Below are 22,519 nucleotides of genomic sequence, written 5' to 3'. Positions count from 1 at the left end.
TCAGAAACATTGGCTTACTTTTATGAAACCGTGTCTGCTCATTGTTTGGAAACCCAATTAAAAAATAAATAATAATAAAGTCAATTCCACTTTGTAAAGCTCTATTTTTAAGTGACATTTGGGTATTTTCTTCAACTTAATGAAAAACTAAAACGGATGCTCCATCATTTTCGTCTAAATATTTTCTTATTTTTTTAACATTTAGACTGGAACCAGTTTCCACAAATTTTTTCACTAATTTTCGGATGGCCACGTCAGAAATTGTTGTTTTAGGATATTTTTCGTTAAAAATGTTAATCACTTCACGATAGCAAAGATCGCCAGTAACATAACCTGAAAACAAGCAGATCAGGAGTGACTTTTTCTGAAAAAGAGATTTTTTTTTTCCTCTTTGTAACTCAATCCGTGGACATACTGTATATTAAAAGGAAAAATGGTTTGTTCTTCTGGGGATCCTTGGTGGTTCTGGGGGTCTTTCAGTCCTTGGTGGGGTGGGGCTTCTGGAAGGTCCAGTCGGTTCCTGGGGGTGGTGTCGGTTCTTGTATATTCTGTCGGGTCCTGGGGGCTCCCGTGGGATCTTGGGACCTGAAACAAGGAGACGAAACAGAATCACAAAAAAAATGGCGGGAGATACCTGGTCGGGAATCGATGTGCTGGGCAAGTCCTGGTGTCACATGGCCAAGAGTTTTGAATCCACTATCTAGCTCCTGGAGGTTCTCGGATAGCTCCATGCAGGAGAGAATGGCATTTGGGGGGGGGGGTGCTTGAGTTTGAGTTTGGGAAAGGTTAATGTTGCAATAGTCCGAAGAGTTTCGTTAAATTAAGCATTTTTAGTTTCTCCATAATTTCAACGAAATATACAGATTCTTAAGATCAATTTATTAGAGGTGAAATATTTGTCAGTTGTAAGTTTTAATGTTTCTTAAAATTTTTGTCCGCACAATAATCCTTAATTGTGGTGATTTAATACTCAAATGAAATTTGCCGTGGGTCCGTGAAAAGATAATAAACGTCTAACTGGGGAAAATCGCCCCATTCAAACACGTGTTGAGGAATTTTAGTTGATTATTTCATTCATGTGTCTAGCAATCAATTGCGTGACAAATATTGACCAATCAAAACGAGAAAACAAAAAATAAGCCGATAAAATTTCTCTAAAATGCACACTGTGCAATAATCGGATAAAAAATGTCGGTACCTGATTTTTTTTTAAATAAATTATTTTGAATAAAAAGGATTGGAAATAATGCGTTTGTTTTTATTCTATTCAGGAAATAAACAGCCGTATAATTCAAATATTCGAGCTCTTTGATTGGCTTAAATTTTTCGAAGGAAATAGTCACATATTATATCCCAAGTGCAAAATTTTTTAACATCCATAAATTATTCGGTCAGAAGACCAATTATTATCAAATAAAAGCCCTCGACTTCGTCTCGTGCTCTTATTTGATAATAATTGGTCTTCTGACCTCATTTATGGATGTTTTCGTTCATTAGCAAAAAATTTTCCGATAAAAAATTTTGCACTTGGGATATAATATGTGAGGATTTCCTTCGAAAAATTTAAGCCAATCAAAGAGCTCGAATATTTGAATTTTAGCCAATAGCGATCCAATTACAGCGATAATACTGCACTAGTACAATTATCGATAATTTGCACTAGTGCAAATGTGATAACCGTCAACGACAACATAAAAATTTAAAGAATAATCAATTTTTAAACACAGAATTACGTTTATTTGTACTTACTTATCATGTAAATTTTTCTCAGGAAATAGTCTGCCAAAATATTCTCTCGTGCATGTCAAACTGTCGATCGAGAGAAACACCAAATTAACATTCACTAGATCAAGTTATTTTTTGTAAAGCTCACATTTTTGTCAAATGTAAAATCGAATGGCGAGAACTGTATATTATCAACAAAAGACTTTATCGTCGAAAATAACCAAAATCGTTTGAATTTGCATTTAGAAAAGTAACAGAACCAAACAGAAAATGAGTTGGTAAAAAACACAGAAAGGTAACATAATTTAGTTCAAAATTATGGTGGAAAACAAAAACGGTTCCATAAAATCTTCAAAAATATGGAAGAGCTATCGCGATTGGCTGAAGTAATCCATTTTGAATCTAAGGAAGTGGATTGGTCATTTTGGTCGAGTAGGGGTGAGAAAGTGGGGTGTTTGAGAAAAAGGAAGCGGAATCATGACAGAGGGTCTCTCGGGGTTTGATTTCCAAAGTAGCTGGAGGTACCGCCGTGACCACGTGTTTTATAATTACAAGGTAAATTATTTCTCTAACTCTTTTACTCTTCTACTTTATTAGCATTGAAGAGTTAATTTCTTGCACTAAATTAAAAGTATATCAGAAGAAAACGTTCTTTTCAAAATTTTTCATTTAATTTGTTTTAACTTCACCACTCGCCAAAGTAATAATAATTGTAATAACCAATATATGTCATTAGTCTGTGGGTTTGATCTCCAAAGTAGCTGGAGGTACACTTCTATTAAAAAAAAAACGTACAAGTAGTGAGCACAATTTTGGCTAGATTGCCATATTGTAAACCTATCCTTTAATTGTTGTTACTTAGAAACCTGTAACAAAACCCATGCTGATAGCCGGATTTTATCGATATATTTTTCAGAGATTTTAATGTGTGCAAATGTTTTGCCTTATTTATTAGGCAAGTATTACCAATTACTGAATTACTACAAACACAACTCAAACTTTTATTCGTAAATTTATAGAAAAAGGCAACTCTCAACAATCTAACAACAATTTAAAAATTTATAAAAAGCAATTTTCACACATTTGACATACAACAAAATGTCAGTAATACCGTAATACGTTTTCTTGGAAACGATTAATTAATTTTATCCCCATTTACATTAGCTCTCAATACGTGTACGCTTTTTTTTTTAATAGAAGTGTACATTCAGGTTTAGTAGACCACGTATTTTTTACTACTACAAGGTAGTAATTCTTCTAGTTTTCTACTTCATTTACATTGAAGATTTAATTTCTTGGACTAAAGTAAAAGTAAATTAGTTTCTTCGAGAATTCAGAAGAAAACGTTCATTTTGCTCTAAATTAATTTCTCGCTAAGGTGATATAATAATTGTAAATAATTTTTTGAACTCACTGAGCCGTATAATTTCCCTTTCATTAAAGTTAAAGAACGTCGTTAAGTTATTTTGTCTCTGTCTAACATAGTGCCTGGCATATACTCTCACTTTGTCTAATCAATTATTTAGCTAATGAAAGGCTTAACGAATGGAAAATCATACGGCGGCCCATTAACTTTAAAATGACATTTCGCAAACACAACACAACTAAGCGGGAACGTAGATTTCGCGCACTCGTGCTTCAAAATCATCCAAAAAGCACTGGCCTTTTTGAGCATTCTGAAAATAATTTGACTTGATAATAATAAAATCTGGTTTGCAAAATATCATTTCTCCAATTTGGATGTTGAAAATTTCGAAAAAATGAAAATAAATCCCATTAATTCAACTGACACTTGGGCAAGCGCCATCTATTCACTAAATTGGAAACCATTGAGTAATCATTTAAAAATACAAGAAGAAAAATGTTCCTTTCAAAAAATATTGTACAAACCTCGATGCGCACTCGGTTCGTAAATACCTAACTATTTTTTTTTCATTATTTGTTCCCTGGGATCTCTTGAAACACCAAATCATTTATTAATTTCACTCGTTTATTTATAAATTTTGTTGGGACCACTCAAGCATGTTTTCTTGTTAAATTAAATTTAAGTGAAACGTATTCAATTGTTTAATTTAAGTAGCTCTTCAAACAATGCGGCCTCTCGAATGATCTTAATTTATTAATTTTTTTCTTTTTTCAAAAATATCAGAGGAAAAAATAAGAAGATGACACCAAAATCCGCAAAGGTCGCAACTTTGCAAAGTGCATTTCGTGTTGAACAATTTGTGAAAATGATTTTATCTTCTATTCTCGAAAATGTCCAAAAATAAGATTTAAATCAAAACTGTGCTCAACAACAAAACCGAAGTAAAAAATTAAGTTTTGAATTATTAAATTTATGGGTCCAATAAAATTCTTTTGCCTGAATTAGGATACATCAGGAACTTAACTATCTTTCAAGCGAAAAGACGAGGAATAAACCAAAATGAATTGCACCTTCCATACAACATGGCAGGTCTGGAAATTGCAGAATTTAGAGACTCACGACAATGCAAAATCCCTTCTAATAAAGTCGATAAAAAAACTGTTCAGTAGCAAAATCCAAGTAAAAGGAAAGTGAGTATTTGATTGTATTATTACAAATTCCTCAAACTGAAATTGTTGTCGCAGGTGCACATCAAGGCTCCATTGAACAGGGTGTGCGTGATATGGTGCCTGAATCTGGAGTGGCTGGACGAGAGAGAGTACTGTGACGACCAGATCGACAGGTATGACAGAGCAGCGGGGCTACACATACAGGTGAGTCACAAGGTTTAGTAGATATTCAAATCCCATACATATTTTGAAGCTCCCAAATGCCAATTTAAAACTATATGATGTGGTTTAAAATGTTAAGGGGCCTCATCTCGAAATCGTGGCCTTATACTTAACCAATGTAAACGCAAATTACTCCTAAAAACTTCAAATTTGAAGTTGAAAAGCTCGACGTTTCTATCGATTCCTTTTGACATAATCAAGTGCAGGGAAATCTTGATTTTTCGATTAAGGCAATAAATTGGTCGTTACGATTAATCGTAACAATTGCGATTTCAAAATTGCTCCTAGCGGTCTCATTTTTAACTTGTTTGAGTTCTAAAGTAGCTCATTGTAATCATGAATGTATAATCTAATGCAGAGAAATCTTCGTTTTCCTTAAAATCGGTTAAATTCTGCCTTACAAGGCAAAATAAAAAACGAAACTCATTGTTCGAAAGAGTGATGATGGCAACCAACAATATCAGCAGCCCATGATTTATAACACCCATTAGTTGAGCCAAGGGGCCGGCCGACTTCTCTCTGCACCGAACTAATTTCCATTTTACTACCTACGAGTATTACTTCGAATACAAGTTATACTTTTAGCCAAACACCGAGCAATCATTTAAAAAATAAATCGAGTTTGCTTTGGATCCTATGCTATAGCATGGGTTGCCATAGGTAACACGCCGACTCGATTTATTTTTTTATTGATCGTACCGTACTTCCTGATTCTTTGTTATTTATTCTTTTCCACACCACGATAGAGGTAGAATAAAAGGCGCGTTTTTTTAACGTGGTTTCTCCGATAGGCATAAACCACAATGCTGTACAAAAATGTAGATATATTTTATATGCGACGATAAAATTTAATTATCGGCTGCCAAAAAATATATAATAATAGGTTTATTAACGGCAAACAATACCATGTAACAGTGGAGAACAAATAAAAAAAAAAAACAAATACAATAACATAACAAAAGCAATAGGTACTCGTGACAACTCCCTAAACAGCGTTTCTTAAACTAATTTTAAAACTATTATATTTAATATTATAAAATTCAACATTATGAGAATGTAAATTAACATTCCTGCAGATTCTGGATTCCAATAAACGGAATGGTTCAAAATAAACAATTCTGTAAGTATGTATAATAATAATGATTAGGTATAACATAAATATTCAAGGCCGCAGCCAGATAATAATAATAATAATGATATCAATAATTTTAGCACTGCCATGCCATTTTCCATAATATAAAAAATGCTATAATATTTACATTTTCCTCATATGAGATTAATATAGATTGTTGTTGTAGTATTTTGAAGTTTTGCTTTAACGCATCAATGAAAAGGTATCAAGGATTCTACAAATTTTGAATGCAAATAAAAACATTAGAACATATGTGATATGAAAGTAGTGGTATTCCAATAAACGGAATGGTTCAAAATAAACAATTCTGTAAGTATGTATAATAATAATGATTAGGTATAATATAAATATTTAAGGCCGCAGCCAGATAATAATAATAATAATAATGATATCAATAAAATGTCCACTTTAATGTGGTCGTGTCCGTGTTGTTTACGGTTCAAGTTCAGCCCCGAGGAGATAGAGCAGCGGTACAAGTCGCTGGAAATCGACAAAATGCTGGAGAAGGACAAGCAGGCCCTCAAACGCCAAGTCAAGCTGCTCCTGTTGGGCGCTGGGGAGAGTGGCAAGTCAACATTTCTGAAGCAGATGAAGATCATCCACGGAATCAAGTTCGAGAGCGAACTCGTGATGGAGTACCAGCAGATCATCTACCAGAACGTGATCAAGGGGATGCGCGTCTTGGTGGACGCCAGAGACAAACTGGGGATCCCGTGGGGCGACCCCTCGAACGCCGCCCTCGGCAAAGAAATGCTTCAGTTTAACGCACCGGTGCTCGACTCCAGGACCTTCATCCAGTTCTGTCCCCTGCTGGTCAAGCTCTGGAGGGACAGCGGCATCCTGAGGGCCTTCGACCGGAGGAGAGAATTCCAACTGGCTGACGTGTTTGGAGCTTGTGGTGGAGCTTAACGTTCGGAATCTTGATAAAGAGACAGACACGGGTGAGTAAACACCGAAGAGCGACAATGAATAAGAACGGCAATCCGGGATGGAGTTGCGGTCCTGGAAGGGCGTTTAAGTGCACCAGAACTTGTTTCTGAACTGTCGTTTACGCATTACATTAGGGCAAAATGTCCACTAAACTTTGTCCTACTAATCGGACTTATTATGGGTTGGAAGGCTCTCCTTCGGACGATTTTATTATATATCCATGAATTTCGGTGCGACCAGATTTGGGTCCGAAACAACCGAAAAGCTCGACTTTTCTGAAAAATGCAGCGCCATCTATAGTCCATGTCAATGCAGGCGCGTAGCCAGGGGGGGGCCTGGGTGGGCCTGGTCCACCCCAAAATTTGCCGGCCCACCTGTGTGCCCACGTTGGGGAAACTAAGAAAATATTTTTGAATTAAATAAATGTTAAAAAAAAAATTTTTAGAACAAGAAAAAAAAAAAGGCAGAATATAGCCTAAGGGAATCCGTTTGGCTCAGGGACGCGAGGGTCGCGGGTTCGATTCCGACCCAGGGCGAAAAAAAAAAGGCTATATTCTATCTCGTGATTCGGAAGTCACGTTAAGCCATTGGTCCCGGTCTATTGAGTTGGTCATCATGCCCCTCATAGATTTGTAAAACCAGTCCTAGACTATGTAACAACATTTCAATAATTTTAGCACTGCCATGCCATTTTTCATAATATAAAAAATGCTATAATATTTACATTTTCCTCATACGAGATTAATATAGATTATTGTTGTAGTATTTTGAAGTTTTGCTTTAACGCATCAATGAAAAGGTATCAAGGATTCTACAAATTTTGAATGCAAATTTGGTTAAGAGATGAAAATAAAAAATGATGGAATGCAAATAAAAACATTAGAACATATGTGATATGAAAGATAATTTAGTGGTATTCCAATAAACGGAATGGTTCAAAATAAACAATTCTGTAAGTATGTATAATAATAATGATTAGGTATGATATAAATATTTAAGGCCGCAGCCAGATAATAATAATAATAATAATGATATCAATGATTTTAGCACTGCCATGCCATTTTCCTTCTGCTTGCTTGTTGTATAAGCAAGCACCGGATGTGCCTGCTGACATTGGATAAGGAAGTCAAAGTGGTAGCCGAGTATCGGTGTTAATGTTTTTTGTTTCTTCGAAACCTACAGTTCACTAAATCGAAAGTGTCCTTATTCACCATTTGGAACCCGCAATGTAAATATTTTGGTGTTCACTAAATTGGAAGGTTCATTAAATTGGGTGTTCACAAGATCGAGCGGCTGGTGTACTTAGAAACGACACATGAGTAGGTATTTATTTTTGGTGTAAATTGTTGTTGCAGTTTTTATTGACCCAATAAATTTCGTTTACCCTAATTAGGATTTATTATATTTATATATTTAATACTCTTTGTTATTTAATTGATTCTTTGTAGTTTGACGCAGAATTTGGGCGATTTTCCATCGAAAGGGACCTTCAAGCCCCGTTCGAAGAATTTCGAGACTTGCTAGAACGTCTCCATCGTTTACGAGACATCGCTCGACCCAAGCGACCAGCATTTATTACCTATTAACAATGATGATAATTTACGCAGAGCATTAACGAATGCAAAACCCTCTCTGAGGGTGACCATACAACGAAAAGGTACTTAAAAAAATGTTCTTGTCAAAATCCATTGTGACTTACACTTACAGGGCATAGTCTTGTAGAGTTGAATGGGTACGGATTACGGAACCATCAAGCCGCGGAACTTAATATCTACCATATTATGTGGTACTCCAGGAAAAACAAAAACATTAGCCATATCCAATCCACATGATTTTCGACAAGTGTCATCCATTATAGATGTGGATATTGTGCCTGAAACTTGCAGACGTGTGAGATTGCTGAAGCATGGCTCAGATAAACCGCTTGGATTTTGCATCAGGGATGGCACCAGCGTGCGAGTCACACAAAGTGGTCAGTATTCACAGTACGTATTTGGAAACGACACATGAGTAGGTATTTATTTTTGGTGAGAATTGTTGTTGCATTTTTTATTGACCCAATAAAGTTCGCTTACCCTAATTAGGATTTATTATATTTATATATTTATTTCATCCTGTGTCAAATTTCAATACTTTACGTCATCAGTTTGAATCCGGGAAAACGCAAAAAACGGCCGGACGCCGGTTAAGTGTTGCCATTGGAATCACAAAAGTAGCAATCGTAATAACAATTATTCAGGTTTAAGAAATGTTTTATTCAAAACTAGATCTAAATACAAATTAATAATTTAACTATTTCGGCCACAAAGAAGATGATGCACTTACTTTCACTAAAAACGTTAGTTTACAAATAAAATAATACAACCATTTAAACCACATCTAAAAAATAGGTCAGCTTCCTAGACCTCTTCCGTAATTTTCTTCACATTATTTTCTAATTTCCATTTACAAAAATGGCTGAATTGTTTTTGATACCTTTCACCAGACTTGCTACTCTTGCTAGGTATTAAGTCAGCACAGGCTTCTGCAGATTTTCTTACAATTTCTGGAGGATTTGCTTTAGAAGTCAATTTGACGCACCAAATTAATTCAACAAAATAAACAATTGCCAAACAGCCGTTGCTAATCATGTTCCAAAAATGTGACTAGATTTGGAGCATTTGTTGAATTATTTTGGAAATTAATTTCAATGTTTCTTTCAAACAAAATTTGAGGCAGGATGAAATAAAATACATAACGAGATTCGTCCGTGAACTCTTTTTACAGTACTCGTTTCGAGTTTCAAGACTCGGCTCCTTCCTGGCCTCGTCCTTAAACGTCTCACTCGTACTGTAAACTATGAGTTCCCGGACTTATAACGTTAATTACTACCTATAGTCCAGTCAATATAAACATTCGACCTTGCAAAAGGTCATGTAGTTCTGATTTTTTAATATGTTCTTTGGACCTCAGCTAAGAGTAAAAAACCAAATTTGCAACTTCGAAAGACTTGTGCGCGCTGCGTGGTAGCCGAAGAACAGCAAAATTTTCGCACTATTTTCAGTTTTTGCTCAATATCTCTTAAGATATGAGTCTAACAGAAAAAGTTGAAGAAATCTTTTTTAAACTAGATTAAATTCACTTCAGTTTGAGGCCTAAGCAAACTTTGTGCGTCCAACAGTTTCCGAGATACAACTCTTCAAAAATTTTGTATTTTTTCCAAGAAGTGAAATTTTTTTGTTTATTTCTCTTTTTTTATTAAATATCGTCAAAAATACTCGCCCCATGAGAAAAGTCAAGGGCATTGAACTTGAAGCGTATTTATTTAGCTTTAAACTGAGATCTGATGGGCAGCTGCAGGTCCAGTGCTTCTCTAAAACCTCGAAAAAGGGAATTTGGGAAAAATAAATGAAAACAAGTTTTCAGCGAATCAAACATCACGTATAGGGCCTAAACCGATCAAATAAGTTATTTTAACGTAATTTAGTATGTGTGGTTAACAACTTGAAGGGAGTCTGTGAAGTCGGTGGAGAAATACTGCCTTCAGCGCCAGACTTGTTCTCATTGTATGGAAAATCATCAACTACCCCAAGTATGCTCCTTTGGAACGGGTTCATTAAGCAGGTGAAAAGTGGTCTTGATTTTTATGGCTCAAAAATTATTTTCCTCTCATTTATCCGCACCCCACCTACTGATTACGATACAGTGTTCATATCACCTTTTGAAGCCACTGAGAGAAGTAAAGGTCATTTTCAAAAAACCTGCTTCGTTACTTTTGATCAACCACTGTTCTTTAAGGCCAGAGATATTGTTGAGGGTGGCCAACATTCTGAGTTAAGCTGCGTGGTTGTGAGGCATAGAGAGTTCCATCTCCTCATGTCATTCATGGGTTGTATCGGTGCAATAATGGCAGGGAGTTGCTTGAAGGTGCTATTTTATGACTATTTATACAGATCACAGGCCTGGACAAGATGCTGAATGGTCATGCCTATTCACGAGCTGTACGAGCACACATTTTGACTAATCTGATATTGGCTGGCATTATTTTGGATGAGGTAGACTTGACTGGGAAAGAAAGAGCCGAAACTGAGAATAAGCTACGTGAGAGTGAGAGGTCTCTCATCTTGTTTGTAAAGGAAAATAGGACTTACCAAAGCCTAAGAGCTAAATTCAAAACTGCATTGCATAATTTGGAAGGTAATCAAAGCTGTGGGACCAATATTTTCACACGTCTACTCCCGTAAAACTATTCATCCAGGCAGGGTGATTAAGAACCTTCACCTGTATACATACTATCGATAAAATGCTACCTTGTTTTCATTCAGTTGGTCACTATTTCTTCACAAAGAGTGCCCACTTATATTTGCAAGATATGATGGCTCTAGAACAGCGGATGGATCCAATTGAGTTTAAGATATTCATAGAACAAAATTTTACAATCCGCCGATCCGATAAATTTTGGCCCGACATATGGTCAGATTTGATTGCTGGTGTGGTTTATGAAAAGCTACGGTGGATTGGCACATGCGCGTGGAATCTCCAGCAGTGAGCTAGCACAGTGGACCGTGAAAATGGGGTTCATGATAAACATACTTGTATATGCCAGGACATGTACTCGCCGAAGCTCAAATTAAAGCGCGCCAATGAATGAGAGGAAAATAATTCTTGGTCGATCAAAATCAAGACCACTTGTCACCTGCTTCATGAACCCGTTTCAAACGAGCATACTTGGGGTGTTCGATGATTTTCCATACAATCAGAACCAGAACAAGTCTGGCGCTGAGGGCAGTATTCCTCCACCAACTTTACAGACTCTCTTCAAGTTGTTAACCACACATACTAAATTATTAAGTTAAAATAATTTATTTGATCGGTTTAGGCCCTATACGTGATGTTTGATGCGCTGAAAACTTGTTTTCATTTATTTTTCCCAAATTCCATCTTGCGAGGTTTTCGGTTATATGCCACTTTTGAGAGAAGCATTGGATCTGCAGCTACCCGTCAAATCTCAATTTAAAGCTAAATAAATACACTTCAAGTTCATTGCCCATGACTTTTCTCATGGGGCGAGTATTTTTGACGATATTTAATAAAATAAGAGACGTAAACAAAGAATTTTCACTTCTTGGAAAAAATATCCAATTTTTGAAGAGCTTTATCTCGGAAACTGCTGCATGCACAAAGTTCGTTTGGACCTCAAACAGTAGCGAATTTAATTTGTTTTAAAAAAGGTAACTTCAACTTTTTCTGTGAGACTCATATCTTAGGAGATATTGAGCAAAAACTGAAAATAGTGCAAAAATTTTGCTGTTCTTTGGCTACCACGCAGAGCGCACAAGTCTTTCGAAGTTGCAAATTTGGTGTTTTACTCTTGGCTGAGATCCAAACAACATATTAAAAAATCAGAACTACATGACCTTTTGCAAGGTCGGACCCTTTTTTATATTTATATTGACTGGACTACTATTAATACGCTTTGTTATTTAATTGATTCTTTGTAGTTTGACGCAGAATTTGGGCGATTTTCCATCGAAAGGGACCTTCAAGCCCCGTTCGAAGAATTTCGAAACTTGCTAGAACATCTTCATCGTTTATGAGACATCGCTTGACCCAAGCGACCAGCATTTATTACCTATTAACAATGATGATAATTTACGCAGAGCATTAACGAATGCAAAACCCCTTCTGAGGGTGATCATACAACGAAAAGTGACTTACACTTACAGGGGATAGTCTTGAAGGGTTGAATGGGTAGGGAACCATCAAGCCGCGGAACTTAATATTTATTTGTGATTCCTCTTTCGCTCTAATTAACAACCACAATTACGGATTGAATGAAAACGCTTTTTTTTGTTTGCTTTTTCTTTTATTTTTCTCGGTTTGTAACCGCAGGGTTGGAGAAGATTCCGAGGATTTTCATATCGCGTCTTGTGTCTGGCGGTCTAGCAGAATCCACCGGTCTTGTGAAGCCGGCCAATCACAGAACGGTTGCTCCGGTACGGCGAGGGAGCTTCAGTAGAAATTCCCAGCTGTCCAGTGGTTCTCAACAGTTAAACACCACGGCCGGTAAGATTAAAGAAACATTCCGCTTTTATTCCAAATGTATTTGCGATTGGAGAGTAAATAATAATAATAGTAATAATAATTTTAGCAATTTGATCCTAGCCATCAAACAGCCGTTCAGCAACTCTCTGAACCAAGTCAAATGCTTAAACATGCGGTGGTCAATTTAATCAATTTATAAGACGACGCTGATTTAGCGACCCTAGCGATACCAGAATTGATCAAATTGTTGAACCATAAAGATCAAGTAGTGGTTTCGCAAGCTGCCATGGTGGTACACCAATTATCAAAAAAAAGATGAAGATTATTATCGTGAAGTCGGCCAATTAGAGAACGGTTGCTTCGGTGCGCTGAGGCAGATTCAGTCGAAACTCTCAGCTTTCCAGTGGTTCTCAACAGTTACACACCACGGCCGGTAAGATTAAAGAAACATTCCGCTTTTATTCCAAATATATTTAAACCTTAGTTTTAGACTATTTACGAAGTATTCAATATCCGGAAGTGCGGACCAACAGGAAGATGTGGTCGAAGCAAAGCTGTGGACAGCGATATGGCGTCGAAGCTACATAGTGTACAGTATAATCGAGGGTATTTGATAACAATACATTATGATAACAATCATTATTATTTTAGAAACAAGGTAAGAGATATCAGGCGAACGTTCACATCAAAGACAACGGAGAACCACCACATGAAGCGCCTAATTGTATTTCTTAGTGGTAGATTCTGACAAGAAACCACCTTCAATTGAAGTACAGCTTGACCAAAATAGCTTGGCGCCTGAGATGCGCCGACCAGGAAACGAGCGAGTGTCTGTAAGACAAGGATGTGGCTACGGTTGTAAGTGCGGTACACTCAACGAAGCAAATCTGCTCAAAACAGCCCGGACATGCTGTTCACTTGAAGCTTGAAGCGCTGATTTTAGCCCGATTGTACACGATCTGAACACTTCCAGACACAACAAACAAGTGCGCTCCGCTAGTGGGCGGGACTTCAGTCCACTGCGTCACTAGCCAAGCTGTTCTGGTCGACCTGTAGTAGATCATCAAAATGTCCTCACATTGAAAGAAAACGAAAACGATTTTGAGAGATCTCTTATTTCGCTTGCCGCCAAGTGAGGTTAAAATTTTTCTCAATTTTATTAGAATCGAATTCGTATAATTTTAGTTCAAATATCAACGACACGAGTGTGGCTTTTGAGTTAGTGAAAGACAAAACGATTCAAACCAATAAAGATCAATCTTTTGTGTTGAGTCCAAGCGGACTCACTTCAGCAACCATTACATTAGCACGTCCCTTGGACTACGAAAAACGAAAACGTCATCGGATACCAATTGACCGTTCGTGCTCCAAACAAAGACTCACTGTACGCTTCTGTCAATATAATAGTCAAAGTAGAAGATGTCAACGACGAAATTCCAACTTTCATTCCTGTTCGAAATCGACCCGCAGACAGGCGTGATCACGTCGAAAACGTCGTTCGACAGAGAAAAAGAAAAAGTTTTATCACGTGACCGTACAAGCACGTGATTCGGCACTGAGCGCCCTCTTCCCCAACAAAAACAAGCCGAATTCGGGACATCAGACGTTCCAAATTAGCATCGAAGATCAAAACGATAATCAACCCAAGTTCACGAAGAGTATTTACGAAATATTCAACATATCCGCAAGTGCGGACCAATAGAAAGATGTGGTCGAAATTAAAAGTGTGCTCAAAAAAATTGAAGGAAAAACGGTGGGTTTTTGAATGGGTGGTCGCCAATAGAGCCGATTGGAGAGTCAATAATAATAATAATGATATCAATGATTTTAGCACTGCCATGCCATTTTCCATAATATAAAAGATGCTATAATATTTACATTTTCCTCATACGAGATTAATATAGATTATTGTTGTAGTATTTTGAAGTTTTGCTTTAACGCATCAATGAAAAGGTATCAAGGATTCTACAAATTTTGAATGCAAATTTGGTTAAGAGATGAAAATAAAAAATGATGGAATGCAAATAAAAACATTAGAACATATGTGATATGAAAGATAATTTAGTGGTATTCCAATAAACGGAATGGTTCAAAATAAACAATTCTGTAAGGATGTATAATAATAATGATTAGGTATAATATAAATATTTAAGGCTGCAGCCATATGATAATAATAATAATAATGATATCAATGATTTTAGCACTGCCATGCCATTTTCCATAATATAAAAAATGCTATACGCAAGGCGTTAACGAAAGCAAAACCCCTTCTGAGGGTTATTATTATTATACAGAGAAAAGGTACTTGAAAAAAATGTTTTTGTCAAAATCCAATGTGATGCACTTACAGGGGATAGTCTTGAAGAGTTGGTATGGAACCATCAAGCCGCGAAATTTAATATCAAGCATATTAGGGGGCACTCCAAGAAAAACAAAAATCCCTTGGATTTTACATCAGGGATGGGACCAGCGTGCGAGTCACGCAAAGTGGTCAGTACTCAGAATTAAAAAAAAAAAAAAAACACTATTAATAAAATATATTTGAAATTGCCAATTACATTAGTTCTTTGATAATAGTTATATCATAAATATACAGTACATAGTAATAGTAAATAAAAGAGTGTAAATTGTTTTTGAAGAAATTTTGTTTTTTATCACTGAGAGTTTAATGAATGTCTTACTTTGCGAGGCATTTTTAATAACACGTTCAAATTTTAGCTGCGAGTTTGCGTACTTTCAAGGACATTAAAAATGATGGATAGACGAATGGGATTTTTAAGAAACTACTGTCGGGTAACAAAGTACACTTTTCCAGTACTAAAGACCTTCACGTTGATAATCGCCTGCGCGCCGTGACTTCACCTACTCCTCCTTTGATCGGTGGAAGGATCAGAACTGACAGTTTCTCGCATTTAGAACCAGGACATCACGGTCACAGCCTCACGGGCAAACACGTTCTCTCGGTTGACATGTTCACAAAAGACCAACTGAACGACATCTTCAATTTGGCCCAGACCTTCAGAGTTTACGTAGGAAAGGAACGATCAGTGGACCACATTTTGAGAGGCAAAGTTATGGCGTCAGTCTTCTACCAAGTCAGCACCAGGACTAGCTGCAGTTTTGCTGCTGCTATGCAGCGATTAGGCGGAGGTGTGATCTACATGGACGAAACCAGTTCTTCAGTTAAGAAAGGAGAAACTCTAGAAAATTCGATTGCTGTCATGGCGGGATATGCTGACGTTGTTGTATTAAGACATCCTACACCTGGATCGGTCCTCGTAAGTGTTTTTCTTACCCAAATTGTGTTAAATTTAAGGTATATTAATTTTCAGCGAGCTTCTCATCATTGTCGCAAACCTTTGATTAACGCCGGCGATGGAATCGGCGAGCATCCGAGTCAAGCATTGCTCGATATCTTCACGATTCGTGAAGAAATCGGTACTGTCAACGGGTTAACGATTACTTTGGTTGGCGATTTAAAAAATGGACGTAGGTACTGTACATCCGCTCGCGCGATTATTGACATTGTACAACGTTCAGTTGCGATACGTCAGTCCTGCCAGTTTGAAAATGCCAAGTCATATAGTAAATTTCGTGACTTCCAAACAAATACCTCAAGAAGAATATAATAGTCTTGAGGAGGTGCTTCCTGATACTGACGTGTTGTACATGGCGCGAATTCAAAGGGAGCGGTTCAGCTCTCAGGAGGAATACGATAAGGTGAGAATGTTCTAGATAGCGAGATTAGGCTAATGTCAAGGTTTTAGGCTTGCGGACATTTCATCGTAACTCCGCAATTAATGACCAGAGCTAAAAGGAAAATGGTGGTGCTTCATCCGTTGCCTAGGGTGTTCGAAATGAGTCCCGAATTCGATACAGATCCTCGAGCGGCCTACTATAGACAAGCCGAATGCGGAATGTGTGTACGCATGGCCATTTTGCCGATGGTGTTAGGTAAATGTTAAACGTATAAGGAATTGTTAGGAATTTTATATAAATAAATACACCCTAAAATGGCATATACTGTTTTTGTTATTTTACCATCAGTCTTTTCGTTATAATGTTATAAATAATAAGATTACAAGGAAGAAATATTTATATGTAATAAGGTACATTAAATAATAGTTGTTTATATCTACTATAGGCTCTGCCATTTCTATTGAAACACCACCTGTTGGATTTTTCCTAAAATTTAGCAATGTGTAATAGGTTCGCTTGGTTGTAAAACGACTTTTAGTGAGAAATTTGAAATTTTGACATTTTCTAGTTCCTAAAACGTGAAAGCAGATCATCCCTGTCAAAATAAGTATGATAAATTGATAAATCAATGATCTAACTACACATTTAGCAATTATTTTTCTCGTCGACGCATCGTGCATTCTTAATACGGTGCGATCAATTAAAAAATAAATCGAGTCGGCGTGTTACCTATGGCAACCCATGCTATAGCATAGGCATCAAAGCAAACTCGATTTATTTTTTAAATGATCGCTCGGTATAATTTAATATACAGGGTCCCCCAAAAAAAAGACGAGTCTATAGCTCCCTTATTTATCGGAGGATTTTAATTATATATACACCAAATTAAATAGTTGTTAATAGGCTACAAAAATGATTAACAAATTCACGTATAGCTCCAAGGGCTTTAAGACTAAACTGTCAAAAAAAATTTTCAAATAGGATTACATACTTTTTTTTTTAGTAATTCTGATAGAGATTTTAATTCTGAAAACAACAATGTATCACAAGTATAACTTCACATAAAAAAAATAACACTAACTTTTGAAATAAATGACGAGTACCAAGCGAAAAGCTATCAAAATGCATTGCGTTACAATGTAATAACCAAATTAAGGTAGCTGGAAAAACAAATGACAAATAATAACATGTGAGATTGCGCAGATATGCCAAATTCCAAACAACAATTCACAGCAACAATATTATTCAAAACACCTTTAATTTTTCTTTTTCTGAACGGGGAATTCAAACCACTGACAGGAGTACCACGCTACCACGTCAAAACATTTAGGTTAAGATCAACTGACAGTTGACAGCACAAAAGTACAAAACAGCAGCACACTGAGCCGCTACATAGGTAGCAGAGCGGTAGATAGCGGTAGCGCTTTTGCTGCTGAATGATACCAATGTTTAGCGCAAAATGGAACATAGACGATAGTAGCGTTTTTACATTTTTTTTTTGTGAATTTTTGGCATTTAAGTGTATACTTGTGATACATTGTTGTTTTCAGAATAAAAATCTCTATCAAAATTACTTAAAAAAAAATATTTTGACAGTTTACCCTTGAAGCCCATGGGGCTATACTTGAATTTATTAGGCCATTTTGTAGCCTATTAACAACCACTTAATTTGGTGTAGTACAGATAATGAAAACCTTCCGATAAATAACGGAGTTATGGACTCGTCTTCTTTTTTAGGGACACCTGTATATAATAATTTAATATAAATGTTAAGAGAAATATAAAAAAATTACGGCTGGGAGACCTACCACTACAAATGTGAGCGGGTGGTTTTTAGCGTGGATATCTGTCGTGGTTAGTGTTCCTGCTGGAAGGTGGAGGGTAAAACCCAAGGGAAACTCAAAGAATTTTAATCAATGAACAAGGAAATTACAAAATCAGAGGATTGGCGCCAGTTTTGGAATCTTGAAGGATTTTGCCTCTCAGGTGTGATTGGGTAATTTTGTAGACAGCAATATCAGATATCTGGAAAAAGAAATTGGTATTATGGGGGTATGTGGGCAATATGGGACAAGATTGTAAAGATTAAAAAAAAAACAGGAGTTTGGGGAACTTAAAACTCACAATTGAATGAATTGGGGAAAAGTTTAAGTAAATAATAGCTTTACATTTTTACATTTTTGTGAAAATGTCTCTTGCCAACCCATACGAAAGTCCCTAGTATAATATGAAAGCTTGAGCGGCTGAAATTCAGGAATTAGTAAAGCAAAGTAGATAAAATAGTATATTACACTCGTTTAACAAGACGTGTTATCTCATTCGTTCCGTTAAAGCACTTCTCGCTACGCTCATAGTGCTTTAAACACACCCATGTCATAATACAACGTCTTGCATTAAATAAATATTCACTACGTGCTTACTTACACTCATTCCCTACAACCTACAATACTTAATGACAACGTCAATCAATTCAAAGTAGGGTTAGAGCAGAAAAGGGTCATTTCACATTAAAATTCAAGACAGTGATGTTGATGTCTCAGTTTATTTGCTTCCAATAGTACATGACGCGGTTTTCGCTTTGCAAAAATTTCAAATAATATTGAGAATAAAAATGAATTTTTATAAAATAATCAAAATAATCGAAGAAAGGACGCTTCGCGGTCATGTTACAAACTAAAAACCTCGCGCTGTAAAATGTAACCCACCGCATACGTAATGTAAATAACTATTTTTGAAAAATATTTGGATTGGTGTATTTTTATTTTTCTAGTTTTTGAAATTATAAATTTACGTTCCAACATTGTGACTTTTCTGTAATGAGAAGCAGACAAAAATAATCTGTAAAAGCCCAAAGCTGTGTCTTTTACAAATCTATTTTTTTTAATCAGCAACGAGTAGGTAATACACGAAATTATCGAGTTGATGAAAGTTTTATAAAAATTACTGTAATGATCCAAACTCGATCATTATGGACACAAGCCATTATAGTTTTACTTGAAGAAATTGCCTAGTTGAAGGCTCTAGGAAGCTTTTATTCTTTTTAAGTTAAATATGATCACTGATCAGACTCTACTAGACTCTTTAACCATCTGATTGATTTTATATGTTTTCTTTTTCTCTTCTGGTTAAGCTCTTCCCAGTCTTTCTCTTACAATTGCGATCACAATTTAAGCATAACAAAGTCCTCACCGTTCACAAACTAGTTACAATTTCCCATAAGCTGTTTGGAAAACAGGAACACGTCAATAGTTTCATAATTTATGCTAAATAAATAAATAAATAAATAAATAAATAAATAAATAACCAAAAATGGATAGATTGGGATAATAGGTATAGCTAAAGCCAGGCAAAAAAATGTTTATAATCTTCACCAGGAAACGGAAGAAGTTTCTTCTTTGGCAAGAACGAAATGTGGTTTGTTATGATTGAAAATTAGCTGAGCGCTTTTAACCTAGAGGGGTATGGAAAATTGACTGTAGGGGTACGATGAATTGAAACTTTGTTCATGGAAGGTACAACAGTTGGCTTCAAAAAAAACGGGAAATGAAATTTGACCTAATGTGAATTGGAAATTTAATTTGTCAATTTATGTCAATTTGTGTCTGTTTGACAGTAGTATTTCTGACACATAAGTGCAGTTTTTTAAAATAAATTCTAAAAGGCCGTTTCAAACTATAAAAATTTAATAAAATCTGACAGACCTTTTTCTGACAGTTCCCGTTTTTTTTGAAGCCAACCGTAGGTATAATGAAATGGCGGCGTAGCGCTAAGTAAGTACTATTTACTACCTTAAAAATCTTGGTAAAAAGTGAAATTTGCATGGGCCTGTGAAGTGAACCGGAATCACAAGAAATTTGTCCTGACCTGTGCATACATTCTGCATCTGTAACGGATTAGCAAAGAGCTGCACGAGCGGGACGCGTCATCGTCGAAATGAAAGAAAAAAACTTTTAGGTTAGCATTCTTGGTGTTGCAAAAAGCTTGAGTTACACGATGGTTTTGGACAAAAGATCAAGCGCAGTGGGAGTTCTGAAAAACAGAAGACAAAACTGGATTGAATTAACCTATTTTAGCTTCATTGTTAGTAAAAATTTAAGACCAAATTTTATAATTTTTTTTGTTCGACACCGTCAGAATTAGAGAATTTTCTCCTATGTGAACGGATTTTGATAAATGTCACAACTTGTCAAAACGAAACGTTCAGCTAATTTTAAAGGTTTTAAGCGATTTGGAGCCTTTAAGGGCTCGTCGAACAACAAAACGTTGTATTCAACTCGTTTTTCACTCGCGTTTTAAAATGCCCCACGCGTGCAAAAAAAGGCCCAATTTACACACAAACTCGTCAAATAAACTACTATAAACGATGTAGAATGCAACAAATTAAATAAGAAACATGTAAAATAAAAAATAAGTTATAACAAGTGTTCAAAATGACCTCCTTCCATGTGAAGGCATAGGCGAGCTCGTTTTATTAAATTTTCCCTTTCCAGTCTAATCATATTAGGAGCAACAGTAGCCAGTGCTTCATGAGTTCGGTCATTCAATTCTTCTAAATTATTGACAGGTTCGCGATAAATATAGTTCTTCAAATGGCCCCACAGAAAATAATCCAAAGGTGTGAGATTCGGCGATCTTGCAGGCCAATTTACAGGTCCACCTTGACCTATCCACGAATTTGGATATCTTCTGTCAAGTATTTGCCGCACTTGTCTAGAGAAATGTACCGGAGCTCCATCGTGTTGAAACCACTCATTCAAGAAATGTTGTAGTGGGACATTTTCCAATAATTCCGGCAAATCTCGTTCTAGGAAGTGTGTGACCAAAAGTTGGCCAGTGACTGCACCGGGCTCTCAGGGGGTTTTCGGGGCATAGGGTGTGGGTTCACAAAATAAAAAAATGGGCGCCAGGCAACTTGCTTTTGAGCTGGTTTCAAGCTTGTCCAGTTGCCGGGACAAGGGCTCTGATTTTACCCGCCTAGGGAGTATAGTCCAATTTTTACCCTTTTGAGGTGACGTCACGATTTCCTTCCTCACTTTCTCTTTATTGAAACGACAGAAACAGAAAAAAACAAAAAAAAGGCACGTTTATTTATTGATGGTCACTTTGAGGTTATTTTATGCTCCTGTCAATTTGACAATTTTTAATTTCTTTCACTTATTACATTGATTACAAACATAACCTTTCGAAGCAATTGTCAACAAATTTGACACATTTATAGTTATTTATGATCAATTCAAATTTGTTTCTGATCCTAGCTCCAACATACGTAAAGTTACTAGATAATGACGTCATCGCAAAAGGGTAAAAATTGGACTTTATGAACAGATACTCATATCAGTGGCGGCTGGTCAGGGTAGGCAAGGTAGGCACCGCCTAACCTTCGAAATTTAGAAAAATAAAAATTTTATTTTAATACTGTTACGTATATTGTATTAATTTTAATTCTCATTTTCATCGGATCTTTTTGTAACTTTTCTAATGAAGTGCGAAATAAGTCGTGCGCCGTAGCTATCCATCTCATTGCTCTGCTCAGCCTTTAGCGGGTCGGCCATTTAACCTAGAAAACAAATCTTCGATTTCGGCAAAGTTTACAGACGTTTATTGAAGTTGTAAGCAATAATTATCCCAGAATAAGTTGTAAAATGGGTTTTACCATTAAAGAGAAGGCATTTTTATTAGATTATTTTCGAAAGAGGATGAAACAAGAAAATGAAAACTAGCCTTACTTTGTACCCCCTTACACCGAAGAATTTCAAGCCAGATGTCCGAACCAGATGGTATTGGTTATCAACAAGTTTATCAATGTCTTAAAATTATAGTGCCTAATTTTAGCAAATCATTATCCATCATTAAGAAGAAGTAAGGTCAGTCATTAGTTCAAATTTTAGAAATGGTGCAAAATGTTGGACAAATTATTAAGGAACATCCCTCAACTTCCATAAGGCGTTTAAGACAGCAAGTTAAATTGTGTAATGGCACTTATCAGAAAATTTTTAAGAAGGATATTAATTTGTTTCCCTTTGTGTGTTGTAAGAAATAAAACCCACACATTACCCTAAACAAATTGACAGCTTCATAAGGGTTTTTGAAATTATGAGAGGCGAGTTTGATTCTGTCTGGACCACAATGGAGAATATTTTGAGCAGTTTTTGTGAAAACTTATTTTTTGACCTTGGAGTAATTGAAATGTTTTAAACACTGCTAGAAAAATACGAGTAAGTTCTCAATTACCCAAAAAGAGAATAATAACTT

At 36.2% G+C, this 22,519-nt stretch overlaps 1 protein-coding gene and 2 pseudogenes across 1 annotated transcript; all 3 read left to right on the top strand.

Moving 5' to 3' along the window:
• The first annotated feature begins 5,912 nt into the window (after positions 1-5,912).
• LOC138136857 (guanine nucleotide-binding protein subunit alpha homolog) lies at positions 5,913-7,490 on the top strand. Its single transcript, XM_069056180.1, has 2 exons — positions 5,913-6,555; positions 7,308-7,490. Exon 1 carries the CDS (start codon positions 6,014-6,016, stop codon positions 6,521-6,523), a length of 510 nt encoding a protein of 169 aa, XP_068912281.1. The 5' UTR covers positions 5,913-6,013; the 3' UTR covers positions 6,524-6,555; positions 7,308-7,490.
• On the top strand, positions 6,848-13,162 carry LOC138137009 (partitioning defective protein 6-like; annotated as a pseudogene).
• A 93-nt stretch (positions 13,163-13,255) lies between these two features.
• LOC138137103 (multifunctional protein r-like) lies at positions 13,256-16,707 on the top strand (annotated as a pseudogene).
• The last annotated feature ends 5,812 nt before the right edge of the window (positions 16,708-22,519 follow it).

Source organism: Tenebrio molitor, chromosome 8, assembly GCF_963966145.1.
Source record: "Tenebrio molitor chromosome 8, icTenMoli1.1, whole genome shotgun sequence".
NCBI classification, from domain to species: domain Eukaryota; kingdom Metazoa; phylum Arthropoda; class Insecta; order Coleoptera; family Tenebrionidae; genus Tenebrio; species Tenebrio molitor.
This window is presented reverse-complemented; position numbering and strand designations above follow the sequence as displayed.

Excerpts from the sequence above, each read along its gene's own strand:
- LOC138136857 (XM_069056180.1), top strand. The coding sequence starts at position 6,014 with ATGTCCACTTTAATGTGGTCGTGTCCGTGTTGTTTACGGTTCAAGTTC.